The 15,652-nt window shown below is 56.6% G+C and overlaps 1 protein-coding gene across 2 annotated transcripts in view; it reads right to left on the bottom strand.

Annotated features, from left to right (window-relative positions):
• BCAP31 (B cell receptor associated protein 31) overlaps positions 1–15,652 on the bottom strand; it is a 28,766-nt gene that overhangs the window by 5,005 nt on the left and 8,109 nt on the right. For both annotated transcript variants that reach the window (XM_047714879.1, XM_047714878.1), the window contains exon 4: positions 15,218–15,365. In XM_047714879.1, the coding sequence (XP_047570835.1) occupies positions 15,218–15,365 (148 nt within the window). The remainder of the gene's footprint in view (positions 1–15,217; positions 15,366–15,652) is intronic.

The following is a 15,652-nucleotide window of genomic DNA, read 5'->3' as shown; positions in this document are numbered from 1 at the left end:
ACCCTAGGAGCCAGAGAGAAGCAACACACCTGCCTTAGGTCAGCAGGGCAGAAATCACTGGAGAGACCCAGGAAGAAAGGCAAGTCTGACTAAGCCCCAACTTCCCAAACCTCCACGCTCTGAGTGCTCAAGTGCTTGGGCAGCTCCACATAGATCCCGGTGATGTGGAAGAGGCCCCTCCTCTCAGATGGTGACAGGCTGGGGGAGGGCACGTGTGCCACCTGCTGGACCCAGCAGGCAAAGATGGGGCAATTAAGCCCAAGAGTGACCCCAGCACGACAGGGCCAGCCGGTTGGCTGGCGTGAGCAGGACTCCAGCAGAGCTGGAAGCCACCACAGCTGTTCCCCTGGTTACCCAGGGAGGCCATCCCCAGGGAGGAGGTGGTGAGAGCACTGCCCCCCAAGCCAGCCCATCCCCAGCTATGGAGCGCCAGGGCTGCCACCACGAGCCCGGGCAGACGCACGGAGACTAGCACCAGAGCTGTGCGGGGAGCCTCCCAAAACCGCAGCCTGCTCTGGCGCCCTGGCCCGGGCTCACAGTCCAAACTCACGATCTCTCTCTCAGTACGGGTCAGGAGCCAGCACCCCCCACCCACCCTAGCCCCGAGTCCACGCCTTCCTCCTTCCTGTTAGACCTACTCCTCCAATCCTTCCCTGGGCAACTGTGGTAATTCTTCCCTCCAGGAAACTTGTTCTCAAGGAGCTCTTCCTCCTGTTGGCCCGTCCTCCCTCCCTCCATCTGGCAACCAAGCTAGGGCCTGCCCCGGCCAAGTCACTCGCAGGACCAATGATGCCCTAACAGCCCACTCCACGGAGGGCTCTGGAATCCGCGGGGCGTACACTTGGCAGCACTCAGCACGGCCAACAGGCCGCCCTCCTCACGTGGCTCCTCCCGTGGCTCCCCGCCCGACTCAAGCCACCCTCACCGCCCGGCCATCTCATCCCCGAAAGGGCCCACCTCGGGCCAGACCCTCACATCTAACTGCCTACTAAAGGCTGGCCCCTGGGGGTCCCTGAGCCAAGTCCAGCCCAGCCTGTCAGCGGACAGACCGTCCCCACACCGCACTGTGCTGAAGGCTGTTACTGGTCCATCCGCACTCTGTGCGCACGCCAGCTTGCCCCCTTTCCTCCTGCCCCTAGCCCCCGCCCAGTTCTGTCCACGTCACCTCCACACAGACCATCTCCAGGGCGAGTCATCCCCACTGCACATGGGGATGGCCTCAGTACTTGTCTCCTAGCTGGTCAACAGCTCCCAGGAACCTCCTCCTGACCCCTGACCACACAGCTTTGCGATCCATACTCTGAAAGCAAACCAGAGCGACCTTCGTCCGAGACAGTCTGACCACATCACCCCTCAGCTTCAAGGCTCCGGTGCCGGTCCCGCCTCAGCCTCACCCTCACCAGCCGCGCAACGCTCTGCTCCAGGAACACCGGACGGCGAGGGTGAGGCCGTTCCTGGAACACACTGGGCTCTCACTTGCCTGGTCTCTGTGTCACTGCACTCTGGTCTGCGATAGCTTCTCCTCTTCTAGTGACTCAGATCAAGTTCAATCAACACCTTCCCCAAACACCCTTTCCTGACCCTCCCGGGTTCCCCCTTTCTTGATTCTCCCATAGCACCTTGACACACCCCCACGTGGCCAGCTGTACTGCGCTCACTCCGTGCTCCCCCTTACCACCTCTCTCCAAGCTGTCACTTGTTCCCTGGGGGCCCGGCTCTCCCCGAGGACACAGGCAGCAACAGGGTGACAGGAAACAGCAGCGGAGAGGGGCCACGTAAGACCGTGCTGATGAGCAAGTCAGGCTTGTGACCGCAGCAGCAGCCAAGAGGCGGGGGGAAATCACTCACCACCAAAGCCAGGGGCCCGGGGCCAAGCCAAGAGCAGTGAGCCCAGGAGCCGGGCTTCTGGAGCTGCCCCTCACATACGGGGCCCCGAGTTCTTACACCTGCCCCCCAGATGTCAGCCTGGAGAAAAGGCTGAGGTACTGCCTTTCTTCTGTCTCCTGCCCTCTATCCTCCATCACGCTCAGCTCTACCAACCAAGTACCACTATGCAGGTACTGTTCCCGGCCCTCCATTTCCGGACAATAGAGGAGAACCCAGGAGCCAAAGGGGTTTCCCAAAGGCAGCAGGCTGACAGAGAGGCCCAGGATCTGGGTCCCAGTGATAACGGGAAAAGTCAACGCGCAAACCTTAAGAAGATCTAGATGTGTCCTTGGCAGACAAAGGTCATCCATCCCCAAATACCTGAATTCAACTCAGCTTTCTTGTAAGATGTTCTTGGACACTGAGTGGAGCTCTCGTGCTTTTGTAGAAGGCTGAGTAAACATCAGAAGGAAGGAGAAACAGACTGTCTATGTGGACACTAAAGAAACAGTGCCAACCACAGCAAGTGGGGGAGCCGGTTCCTGTGTGCCTCGCAGCAATTCCATCTCCCTCCTGCAGGCAAGCAGGGGGCAGACAATGGCTTAATAGGATGTGGGGCAAAAGCAAGGGCAGGGTCCTCCCAAGTGCCGACCTTGATTTCCTCTGGTTCTGGCAAACCCTCACCCCAACGCTGTTGCCGATCCTGCCCACTTAGCATATGCCAGGCACCTCCTGGGTACCATGCCCTCAGGTGAGTGGGGTCACTGAGTCAGGAGGACCCCACACAGGGACAAGCAGGCAGGCAAGTCCCCTTTAACCAACTGCCCCGCAAGCTAGTGTCACAGTGCCACCTGCTGACTCTCCAGGCTGGCCGCGGCCCTGCGCCAAACAGGTGTACAGGGCTGCTGGTGGCTTCTGGGTGAGCCCTGCCCACCTGTCCAGGAGAAAACATGGCGGACGCGGAGAAGGCTGCCTTGACAAGGACCCAAAAGCCAGCCAAGCCAGAAAAGGCTTTGGGCAAAGTGGAATGATAACAACGGAAGAAGCAACCCCAGGAAGCACACACCCTTCGAGAGTCTGCAGTCACAGAAAGAGTTTTACACAGGAAGATCCAGGGCAAGTCTCCGGAAAGGGCTGCCCTGAGAACACCACCCCCCCCCCAGCACGGCTTAGCCCTCCTCTTAGCATAAAATGGGGAGGTGGGGGACTAGGATCAGGGTAAATGCCAAGGCCCCAGCAGCTACAGCTAATGGCCAGACATGCGCGACCACCCTGAGGCCAGCGAGGCTAGCCAGAGAGGACCTGAGCGGAAGCACGCGGCCACCCGTTCCCTAGCACTAAAGAGAACCAGAGCACAGGAGCGGGCCGTGTTACCTGGGCTTTGTCTTGTTGCCTTCTTGAAACCAGCAGAGAGATCTTGTGTAATTTGGGGGACAGAGCACAACGGAACGAGGGCAGACAAGCCCGACTCCAACATGCGGGTGGCCTACCTGGTGACTGGAGCAGTTGAGGGAGCGGGAGAAAGGAGCCATCAGGCCTGGGTGTGCCCAGCATGGTAGTAACTTAAGTCCAAAGGAAACAAGGCCATGCTCAGAGCCTGGGAAACATGCCTGGACCAGGGCATCAAAGTAAAGGACAAGAGGGAGCTTCAGCTACTGTCTGTCTGATGTGGAGGCCACCAATCACATGTGTCCTTTTCAATTTAAATCAATTAAAATGACATTAAATGGCAGGCCCAGCTCCTCAGTGATACCAGTGCGCTCCTTCGCAGGCTGGGAGCCCCAGAGGTCCCTTTCCATCTAGAACCCTGCTCCCCACTCCCCCACACTCGGCCTCAGAAAGGGGCCCTCCTGGAACGTCAGGCTTTCAGCAACCTTGGAGTCAGGAAGAAGGAATCTCTGCTTGCTTGGCACCCTGCCCCAAAGGAGGAGGTCCTTCGCCATCTGCTTCTGGAGCATGACAAAGACCATTCTTCTGTCCAAATCAAACAACTGAACGATCCATACTCTAGAAGTCAACACTTGTTCTGACGCGCATCCAATGGTCCTTCCTGAACAGTGTGTAAAGAACTACCCCCACCCTGCTCTGGGGCCATCCCGTCATCAGAGCCCCTCCTGGCCCAGTACCCACAGGACCCCGTGGGCTGCGACCAATGCAGTGAGTGGACCTGGGGCAGGAACAACCTCCGTGAGGAACTTACCCAGTGCCTAGATCTGTAGTGCTGCTCTAGCCCGACTCTTAGAAACTAACGACAACAGCCAACAGAGCCACAGATGGGGCGAAAAACCCACACTTGACCTCCATCCACATCGCTCTACCTTCCAGCAGGCCTGAGCATCAGGAGTTTAAAAAGCCCTTAGGAGGGGCGCCTGGGTGGCTCGGTGGGTTAAAGCCTCTGCCTTCAGCTCGGGTCGTGATCCCAGAGTCCTGGGATCCAGCCACGCATCGGGGTTCAGCCGGGAGCCTGCTTCCCCCTCTGTCTCTGCCTGCCTCTCTGCCTACTTGTGATCTCTGTCTGTCAAATAAATAAATAAAATCTTTAAAAAAAATTAAAAAAATAAAAAAGTAAAAAGCCCTTAGGTACCTTATCTCAATACCAACTTAAACTATAAAACCCAAAACCTGCATGGTAAGCACAGAATGCGAGTAGTCACAAGTTTATGTTCCTAAGTTGTTACCAGAGGGCACCTGGGTGGCGTCTGCCTTCAGTTCGGGTCCTGATCCCAGAACTGGGATCAAGCCCGGCACTGGGTTCCTTGCTCAGCAGGGAGCCTGCTTCTCCCTTTCCCACTCCCCCTGCTTGTGTTCCCTCTCTCGCTATATTTCTGTGAAATAAATAAATATAATCTTTAAAAAAAACCTAACCTGTGAACATAAAGTTCTTAAAGATCAGATGTTACTGTTGCTTATGATTTTTTTTTAAAAGTCCCTCTCTTTTCAAAGAGACAAACCGAAATTTCCTGTTGCCTGTAAACATGACATCTGGGATTTGCTTCACAATAATCCACAGCCAGGGGCGCCTGGGCAGCTCAGTCAGTTAAGCGGCCGCCGCAGTTTCAGCTCAGATCATGATCGCGGGCCCTGGGACCGGCTCGCACTGGGCTCTGCTCAGTGTGGAGTCTGCTTGAGAGTCTCTCCCTCCCTCTGCCCCCACCATACTGGGCTCGGGCGCTCACGCGTGCTCACTCTCTCTTGTACATACATAAAATCTTAAAAAGAAAAAAAAACCCACAGCCAGGAGACAGTGGAGGTGGGGAGATAAAATGGAAGTGGCCAGCGGACTCCCACTGCCAAAGCTACGTCACGTGGGAGGAGCTGTCCTCCGGTCATGCTATTACGTCAACAAAGCCAGCAGCAGCCCCAGGTGATTCCAGGGCTTGGCCAGTGCTGAGAGCCCCCAAGCACCATCTAACTGGGTGTCCTGAGGCTGCGCGTATCCCAACCCTATGTCCCCGCTGCACAGCCTATCCCACTCTACTCCACCACCCCCGTGCCTGGCCCGGAGCACAAGACCCCTGAGGGCCAAAACTGGGCCTTCTCTTTGACTTCCTGCCTGAGCTTGGCACAGCCTACCACACAGTGTGGAAAACCCCAGAAAACTCTTATCGCTACTCAGGGTGATACTGAGAACGGCTACCACTTACTAAACACTCCCTACATGCCGGAAATGATGTGGAGAACGTCACCTGAATCGCCTCAATCCTCACACCAAAAACACAAGGCAAGCATCCCCACCCACACTCTACAGATCCAGGGAGAGGCTCAGGGAAGTTAAGTGACTTTACTGAGGTTACCAAACTGCCAGTAACAGACCCAGGACCCAAACCCAGATCCAATTCCAAATCCCACTATGGTCACATCAGCTTGCCTCCGTGGGTCATCACGGGGAGGGGGGGGGGGGGGAGGAGAAGCAGCCAGGGTCCAGGTATGACAACAGAGCCCAGGCTGGCGGCTGGCCCCTGCCTGGCACGCACCTGCACAAAGGCACGTGCGCACCCCCCCCCACCCTGGTAAGGACACAGGCACCAGCCATCTGCAGAGGTGGACAGCAGGGATAAGCAGCACTGACCCGAAGGCAAAGCAGAGCCCCTGCTTGCCTCAGAGGGTCTGGATGAATTCTACCCTGTAGGTTAGGAGGGACTCAATCACCTGCAAACAGACAACCCAGCCCCCAGGTCCCTGGCCAGGAAGGAAAGGAACTTGGCAGAGCAGCACAAGAGCAGCCCCATCGGACTGCTGGGGCAGACCACAGTGACAGCACCCAGCTCAGAGGGACAGGCAGAAAAGCAGCCACCCCTGTGGATCAAATTTGGATTATTAATATACACACAGACGGGTGGACCTTCCTGGGTCTGGACGGTGAGCACGATCTTGAGCTTGATTGACATTTTTAGCAAAAGCAAAGAAAACAGTGTGGCCCTCTGAACATTCAAGACAGCATGGGAGGAGCTGCCATGTGGCCACACTCCCAGCGAGGACGACGGCCAGCTGCCAGTCTCCAAGCAGGGACACAGAAACCAAGGAAACGGGGGCGTAACAGTCACCTACTGGCCGGAGCCCACAGCTGCCCAGATCTGCCCCGTCCCAGACCAGAGTCCCCCAGTGTGCACCTGCTGGGGGTTCAGACACTGTTTCTTCCCAACGCCCCTGGGATCCCTACGGTGGGAGCTCAGGAGACCTGAAGAGCTGGGCTTCCATGATGGGCTTCTATGATGCCCAGCACAGCGGTCTGCCAAGCACAAGCCGGATGCAGGCCTGATGCTGTCTCCATCTGCCTACATCCCCCCATTTGGTCTCCAAGGTTTAGGCAGTCCTCAGTGTGTGCCCAGAACCCCGGCACAGAGCTCATCGGCCTACAGGGGAGAAGGCCAGGTTCCCATGCCGTACCTCACAGGCTGCCCGGGGCCTCGGAGGACAGCCCTCTGGGCTGGCTAACTGTAGAGCGTGGGCCTCATGGAGTAGAATCAGGAGAGAAACCACAGGGAAGCAGGAAGAGATGAAGTTAGCTGGGCCACTAGGGGAGGGGAGCGGGTTTCTAGGCAGAGGCCACAGAAATACTTGGGGAAGGGAACCCACGTGGCCAGTTCGTGACATGGGGAGACTGGAGCAGAGACAACAGAGGCCCGCAGGGAGGGATCACATCCCGAAGGACCTGGGTATCAAGCCTTCATGTCAACGGTGCTAGGAAAGCACTGGAAGCAGGGGTAACGGCATCGGTTTTCCATGTCAGGAAGGTCACTTGTCTGAGGCAAGAGGGACAGGCTGGGGGAGCCAAAGGAAGCCCAGCTGGGATGATGGCAGCCCCACCATGGCAGTGGTTCCAAAGACGAGGAGGAAGGCAGGCTCAGGAGGTCAGAGCCAAGGCTGGCAACTGCGACAGTTTCAGTTTCATAAGGTGAAAAGAGTTCTGGAGCTTGGGTATACAAAAAAACCACCTGGACACTGAAAAATGCTTCAGATGGTTAATTTGACGTTATGCGTAATTTTACCGTGATTTAAAAAAATCCACAGGGGATGATCACATGGGACAAGGAAGAAGGATAAAGCACCCCCAGGCTTCTGGGTTGGGAGAGCAGTTCTCAAACTCGGTGGCCCAGCCTAAAAAGAAAGAAACACAAGGACCCAGGAAGGGAACAAACTGTCCACACCAGGGCTGCCACGCCTACAGACAGGACAAAAGCCCAGACCCTGCTCCCAACCCCTGAAGCCGACCAGCAGCGGGAAGCGCAGGCTCGTCTCAGGCCACCAGGCCTTCTTTAAGCCCAAGGCCACCTTCTCCAACTGGGGGGGGCCTGCCCAACCCCACCCCACCCAGCACACTCCTGACGCAGGCCCCACCAGGACCCGGTACTACCACCAGCCACTCTTCCTCTGTGGTCCCCTCATCCGCTCACCTGCTGTCTCTAGGTCTCTACCCCAGTCTCACCTCTCCTGACACGCTTCCTTTCCCCTTTAACTCAAGGGAAGTGGAGCTGCCAGCACCTCCCTCTGCCCCATCCGTCAACCCTTCCACAAAGCTGCCCACAGCCTGCCATCCCGCTGACCAGCCACCCTCCGGTGAGCTCTGCTAGCTCCCGTCCCTCCTGTGCACAGTCCTTCCAGCACTGCCACTCCACAAGTACCCCCAGCAGAACCACAGCACCGTAGCCTTCAAACCCTGGCGTTCCCGCTGGCAGCACCGCTCCGCCCTGCTCCTTGCCCCCCTGCTACCATGCCCTGGCTCGGGCCACCAGCAGCTCTCCCTCCAGCAAGCTCCGACTTGCCTCCCTCTGTCAGGGCTCTCCTGCTCCACCCCAGCCTCTGGCCACTGCCAAGCATCACACGCAACTCCGAGCCAGGCGCAGCGCCCCTGGAACAAGTCAGCGCTCCACCGCGCAGAGGTCAGGCCGAACTCAGGAACCAGGATTTGAAGTGCTCCACCCCAGCTCTCCCCTCTCTTGACCCAGCCACCCTACCCCGCCGGCCCCTCCCCACACTCAGCTGGAAGCTCCCGGTCCTCAGGGACCGTGCCAGTGCCAGCAGGTGCCATGTGTACCGGAGCGACAAAGGCAGATGCATCAGACAGGACCGGGAGGCCCAAAGCACCAGGCCCAGCCGCCGTGCACACAAAATGGCAAATGAGGGAGGTTCTCCACTGTTTATGGCCAGAAAAACAGGAGGACGGGCTCGGTGTTCACAAGTGGGCAGCTGGCTGGACACACATGAATGCCGGAGGGGCAGACTGGTTGTCCCAGAATGACACTCACAGTAAATTCCAAGAAAATGCAAGTTCCCATGTGGGAGCTACTGCTTAACCCTGTTCGTTTTGTTTTGTTTAAGTAGGCTCCATGCCCAGCATGGAGCCCAGTGGGGTCTTTGAACTCACGACCCTGAGATCGAGATCTGAACTGAGATCAAGAGTCGGATGCTTAACCGACTGAGCCGCCCAGGTGCCCCCGACCCTGTTTCTAAGAAGCAAGAAGACCGTAGGGAAAGCATCCAGGCATTGAGCTTTCATCGCTCTAAGTCTGATTTCTCAGCTCTGCCAAAACGCAGCTCTGGGGACTCGGGAGGGGTTTCTGAGCTTCTCTGAACCCCCATTTCTTCTTTGCAAAACTACTATAAAAATTATTTTGTGCCTAACATATGGAACGCCTAACAAGCGGCAGCTGCTATTAAATGTAGAAAGCTCTAGAAAGACACGCAGCAAAGGTACAGGTCAGCAGCAGTTAGGGTAGCTAAGTTCTTTCTCATTCATTTCAAGCCTCATCTTCCTCCAAAGACTGTTACCCGATGACCACCTTCAGATGTATGAAAACAGACACAGAGTCATCTAAGAGATTAGTCGTGGGACTCATGAAACCAAGATCGACGATGAGGACAAGCAGAAGAGTAGATTTGAACTTACAGACAGCACAGGAGCCTTTCTCCCAAAAGCTGGGCAGTAACTACTCAGGGAACACAAGAGCCCGCTCTCTGGTCTAGTCGAAGGAGGCCTGAAAACCAACCACCCCACACTGGCAGCTCCCACCGACGCGGACCAGCTGCTGTGTGAGCCTGGGCACAGCCACTCCATCTCTCTTAAGCTGCCTTTCTCCATTCACAAGCCCCCCCAGAGCTACGCAGGTTATTCAAGTTTTTACTGGCTTTGAACAGAACCAGAACCCAAACAAACCACACAAACCACTCAAACGCAGAGGTGAGGCCACAGGGCTGCAGCCCCAGAGCTAAGCCCTTACCAGGTGAGAACACTTAGAGCCAGAGGGGAGGAGCCTACCCAAAGCTACGCCCTGACCTAGTGGAGCCAGCCACCCCCCCAACCCCCTGGTCTCTGCTATCACCCCAACATGGGGCAGTGAGGGCTACTCGTGTGCACGTCTCCTCCATCTCCGCCAATGACTGTCGTCTTTCTGCGGCAACAACCCATGCTGAGGGGTGCTCACACGTCCCTCGAGCTAAGACTACAAGTGGGACCTCACAGAGCAGCTATCAGAACATCAGCAAGCCTGACCCAGCACAAACAGACATCTCTCGCTCGTTCCTTTACAGGTCTGCACGCGGCTAACAAGAGTCATTGGCTCAAAGGCGCCTGGCTGGCTCAGTCAGTAAGCAGGTGGTTGACTTCTGATCTTGGCGTTGTGAGTTCAAGCCCCACGATGGGGATAGGGATCATTTCAATAAATAAACTTTAAAAAACAAAAGCGAGGGGTGCCTGGGTGGCTCAGTAGGTTAAGCCTCTGCCTTCGGCTCAGGTCATGATCTCAGGGTCCTGGGATCGAGCCCCACAGAGCCCCACATCAGGCTCTCTGCTCAGCAGGGAGCCTGCTCCTCCACACCCCCCTCCGGCCTGCTGCTCTGCCTACTTGTGATCTCTCTGTCAAATAAACAAATAAATAAAATCTTAAAAAAAAAAAAAAAGCGAGGGACGCCTGGGTGGCTCCATTGGTTAAGCATCTGCCTTCGGCTCAAGTCATGATCTCCTTTCTCGGCGGGGAGCCTGCTTCTCTCTCCCCCTCTGCCTGCCTACTGTGTGCCTACTTGTGTGTGCACATGCTCTCCTCTCTGTCAAATAAATAAATAAAATCTTTAAAAGGAAAAAAAAAAAAACGAGTGGCTCATTTGTTTCAAAGTTCAAAGAAGGACACCTGGCTGGCTCAGTCAGTAGAGTGTGTGACTCCTGATTTTGGGATTTTGAGTTCGAGCCCCACGTTGGGTGTAGAGACTACTCAAAAAACAACAAAAAAATATTCTTAAAAAAGCTCAGACAGTCCCATAAGCAAAGACACGGAGAAGAAAAGAAGGAAGGAGGTCTCCACACAGGGCAGGGAGTATACGCTGACAGGTGAGAGAAGACATTCTTCAAAGAGAAAACGTACTTCCAACATTCCAAGGCAGACACGATTCCTGAACCAAGAAGGTAAATGAGGAGAGTGCGACAGCGCTCCCAGCGTCTGAGATGCATCTGACTCTACTCCATCCAGACCCAGCTAGGAATCCTGTTCTGGGCAGTGAGAGCCCGCAACGCGTCTGCACGGACAGAACTGCCACCCTCGGCTGGCCTCCAGGGCAGCTCACAGCGGGCAGGCACCGTCAGAGCAGCACCCTGCAAGCACAACCAGGCACGGGGCTTACCTGCAGCCTGCTCGCCAGGGGCCAGGGGACGGTCTACAGGACCGCGTTTCCAATAAGCCTCCAGCTCATCAGAGCAGTGGGCTCCCAGGGACCCGGACACCACTGATCCATTCCTAATGACTAGAAAGAGTTAAGAGACAAACAGGGAACAGAGTGCCTCAGAGTGCCGAGGTGGGAAAGCGGTTTTTAATAGTAAAAATTTAAAGCCAGCTTACATATCTGAGAACAGAGCACCAGTTAAACACACAATGGTCCTGTCACATGACAGACTACATGACCATTAAAAACAAGAGCAGTTTGGGCACTGGGGTGGCTTAGTTGGTTGAGCGACTGCCTCCAGCTCAGGCCATGATCCCAGAGTCCTGGGATGGAGTCCCGCATTGGGCTCCCAAGTCCATGGGGAGTCTGCTTCTCCCTCTGCCGACCCCTCTCACGCTCTCTCTCTCTCTGACTCTGTCTCTCTCTCTCTCTCAAATAAATAAATAATCTTAAAAAAAAAAAAAACAACAAATCAAGAGCGGTCTGCATGAGTCATGGAAAAATCAACGAGACACATCATTCCGTGAAGAGGGCAAGTCAAATCAGAGCAAAAAACACCCCATGGCACTTTTGAAAGAAAAGTTACACGTTACTTAACTCAGGACTGGAAGAGTTCGGAAATGTCCCAGTATTACCCATCTCTGGGGATGAGACAAAGCACTCCCTCTTGTGCCCAACACTCTTGCATTATTTGAAGTTTAGGGGCCGTTATTTATTTTACAATGAGCAGGAATAACTCTGTAATCAGAGCAACAAAAATTACAGTTCTGCTTTTATTTGAACTATTTCCTGCAAGTCACCTACAGGTTGCGTAGCCACCCAGTCTGGACAAGAACTTTCCACGGCTAACGTTGTGCAAAAAGAGAAGTTGCTCAAGGACCACAGCCACCATGTAAGATCTGAACCCTGGAGTAAAGAGGAATATGTATTTCTGGAAAATTCCAGAAACAATTCAACAGATCATTTGCAGGGCAATTGGTGAATCCACACTGACCCCTGGGGTCACTGTTTCCTTTTCTAAGAAATTGCACGAAACCAGCTTCACATGTTTTTGTATCAGCTACCAGACAGAGACACAGGAGGGCGCAGCAAAGCATCTGGCTGCAACAGAGGGAGAGCTGTGGCTACCGAAGCAAGCAGGGCCAAAAAGCTACTCCAGCCACTTGTGTCTGACTCGTCTAAACGAAATTCAACCCAGTGCTGTGTGCTTGTGAAAGGCACAGGTCACAGCAAAGCAGGGAGGCAGCTAGCAGGGCAAAGAACGGCCACAAGAACAGACTGGAAAGGCACGCCCAAATTTCACTCCCTTCTCCTAATTTTCACATATCCTTCGGGAACAGCATGGCGTCTGAACAAGGAAACCGCCAACTGCTCTGCACCCTGACGGTGACGGGGTTACCCGACTCTGCATTTGCTGAAACACTCCTAGAACCGGACACGACTGTACCGTCAGCATTAGCAACTCACCCGCAGGAACAAGGATGGAACACCCCGGTGCACAGTGTCACAGAAGTGGGCCTAAGTCGAGCATGCGCTCCCTGGCACGCCCGGCTACCCGGCACATCTGCCCCGGAGGCATCCTTCTGGGAGAGACCAGGAAGCAGAAGAGGCAGGAGAATGACTTCACAGACACATGTGCAGAAGGTGCACAGCTCTACCCATCATGGTTGCCTTGGACTCACAATCTGCTGTCCGCTGGCGTCTCCCCAGAGGCAGGTCCCAGCAGCAGCCCTCCAGGTGGCGCACCGCCGACACGGAGCTCAACAGGGCGAGCTGCGCCCTCCTGGCAGCCCCAGCCTCCACGTGGGCCACCAGCAGCTGCTCCACTACCATGGAAGCCGCTAGGGTACAGGAAGCCATGACCACATGTCTGTCCCAGTCCCTGACGGCCCATCTCTGCAGACCTCTGTGAACCTACAGACTCGTCTGCACAGGCAGCCCCGCTCCGAAGGCGAGTCCCATCCGGCCCCCGCGGTGAGCCCGCGCAGCAGCCCATGCCCCCTGCAGGAGCTAACCCGCCCGTCTCCGACTCCTCCTCGGAACCAGCTCTCCCTACAGCCGCTGCCCAGGCTGGGCCACAAGTGTCCTCAGCAGAATAGCACGGGCAGGCGGAGGGTGGAGCCGCCACCCAGCCAGGGCAGCCCCCTGGCAGGTGCCCACGGGAACAGGGACCGCACCCGCACACCCGGCGCCAGGCCAGCAGCCTGCCCTCGCCTCGGCGGCCGCTCCTGCAGAGCCAGCGGCAGCCACACGCCCGCCGCGCGGACAGAGGCCGGCCTGGGACGGACAGAGCTCGTTCTCCCGCAGTCCGCCACCGCTGAGCCCTTTCTCTTCTCTGAAGCCACACAAGCTATTCACACTAGCTCGTTCAGGGGGAGGTACAGCACCCCAGAGGCGGTGCTCCTGCTCGAGAACCCCTTTCCTGTCCCGTCCCCAGAGACTCCAGAGACCTGTCAGGTGTGATAGGAAACGAGCGGGGACAGACACTACACTCAGCCGAGAGGCCGAGAAGCGGTCCAGGATATCCTTCCCAGAACACGGACAGAGATCAAAGTCAGAGCCTCCTCCCTCCTCTGGAACTCAGGGCAATCGCCGCCCGCAACCCTCCAGCATCCACCCTCCAGAAGATGGCCAGAGCTCCTGGCCATGATGCAACCAGCATGAGCGGAAACTACACCGCCTCCCTGGGGTTCCCGTTCTCTCAGCCCAGGGCTTTCTCCACCCCTGACTTCCTGGCCCTTTCCCTACCTCATGGAAATGCATCAAGGAAACTCCGACTTCTCTGGGTCATACCGTTTTCCACGACGCAGAGCCCGCGGCCGGCTGCTGCCTTCCTGACACAGCTTTCCTCACGGGCTCTGTGCGCTCCCTTGCAGCCGCCAGTTTCCCTCCTACCTTTCAGATGAAACATAAGCTTGCCAGGAAGTCCCCTCCCAACCCACCCCCAAGCCTCTACAGGCTCTTTCTTCTTTTTAAAGATGAGAGAGAGAGAGCACGCATGCGCACACACAGAGAGACAGAAAGAGAGAGAGAACCTGAAGCAGATTCTGCAATGACCTCGGAGCCCGATAATCCCACAATTCCGAGATAACGACCTGAGCTGAAACCAAGAATCGGACATCCAACTAACGGCCCCACGCAGGTGCCCCTCTGCAGGCTCTGCAGACACAGCGACTTCTTCCGGCTCCCGGGGCTCAGATGCAGTTGGGACTCAATCCTCGGCACCCGCTTCCCTTTCAGTCTCAGACCACAAAATCACACCACATTCTGGAGCTTCCCGAAACCCTCCAACTCCAGGGTACCTGGCCTCCCGGCCTTCTCACTGCCTGCCTCTCCAGTTTAAAGACAGCTCTCTTGCAGACCCCTTCGGTGATCCAACAGACCCCCTGGAAAAGCTCTGCCCTTTGCAGCTCTAGCTCTGCCACACTCCAGTGTGGACTGAGAATGGTCAAGGTCACCTGAACAGCTCATCTTTCCTTTGAAAACCTGAAACCCAGGCAGGCAGGCATTCTAATGCCTAGTGAAGAAAGACATCGTAGTGACTAGAAGCAGAAAAGCCCAGCTAGAAAATTCACATGCTACCCTGCCAACCTCTGGAAGCCCTTGGCCTGAGCACGATGATCGCCCCTAGCCAATCGGGCACACTCAATGGCAGCCAGGCCCCTCGGATGAGAACCCCCACGAGCAGAAACAGCAAAGCGGCCTCCAGACTCAAATGGGCTTTGTTATCACTTCAGTCTCCGCCAACTAGCCACCCCCTTGCCCCAGATGGAGGCACTCGGTCTTACCAAAAAACCCACCAGAGACAGGCTGCTCCCGCAACAGGTTTACACTGTGGACAGACACTCCCTCAGCCCCTCTGTGCCACTGCTTCTGCCCAATCTTCTCTGGTCAGGTCCCCGTGTCCAAAAGGCCCCTATTCAGCTGATCTCTTTAAGCCGGCCCCCAGAGACGCTCCCCCGGAGCACACGGCCTCACCATCACTCCAGCCTCCACCCAGAGAGCAAGCCGGGCGCGCGCCTGCCCCCAAAGAGCAGGCGGCAGTTTCGGCAGAGCCGGGACCCAAGTCTTCCGGCGCCCCAGTCATCCGGCTGCTGGGAGCCAGGTCAGAGGCCTGGGGGCACATCGCGGCCTCCGATTCAAGGCCACAGACAAGCAAGTCAAAAGCACAGGTGAGCCAGGGGGCGCCGCCCTCACTCACAAGGACAGCAGCAAGGAGAAGCCGGCGATGTAGAGGTTCCGCTGGGCGCGGAAGAGCTTCATGTGGAAGTGCTCCACGGCGCCGGGGTTGTTCTGCAGGTTCACCTTCTCCGTCACGTCGTCGTACTTCCGGATCTCGCGCACGGCGTCTGCAGCGGGAGACACGCGGGCATTAGCTCCGGTGCCGCCCGACACCGCGCCATCCGCGGCGGGCAGGCGGCGTGGGTCAAGCTGACCACGCTTTCCTCAGGTCTGTCACCCCGGTGTCTCCCCTGCTCCACACGCCTTGGGGGGACCCCTTGTCAGGAGCTCTGCCCTAAGACCTGCTCTCCTCTGGCTTTTTTCATGTCCCTCCCCAGCCCCTTCTATCCCGACCACAAGCTTGATACCCTAGTCTGCGGTGCTGCTGGCGGGGGCTGCAGGGCCCCCGGCATCC

This window comes from Lutra lutra, chromosome X, assembly GCF_902655055.1.
Source record: "Lutra lutra chromosome X, mLutLut1.2, whole genome shotgun sequence".
Lineage (NCBI taxonomy): Eukaryota > Metazoa > Chordata > Mammalia > Carnivora > Mustelidae > Lutra > Lutra lutra.
The sequence above is the reverse complement of the archived record's forward strand: the minus strand, read 5'-3'. Positions and strand labels throughout refer to the sequence as shown.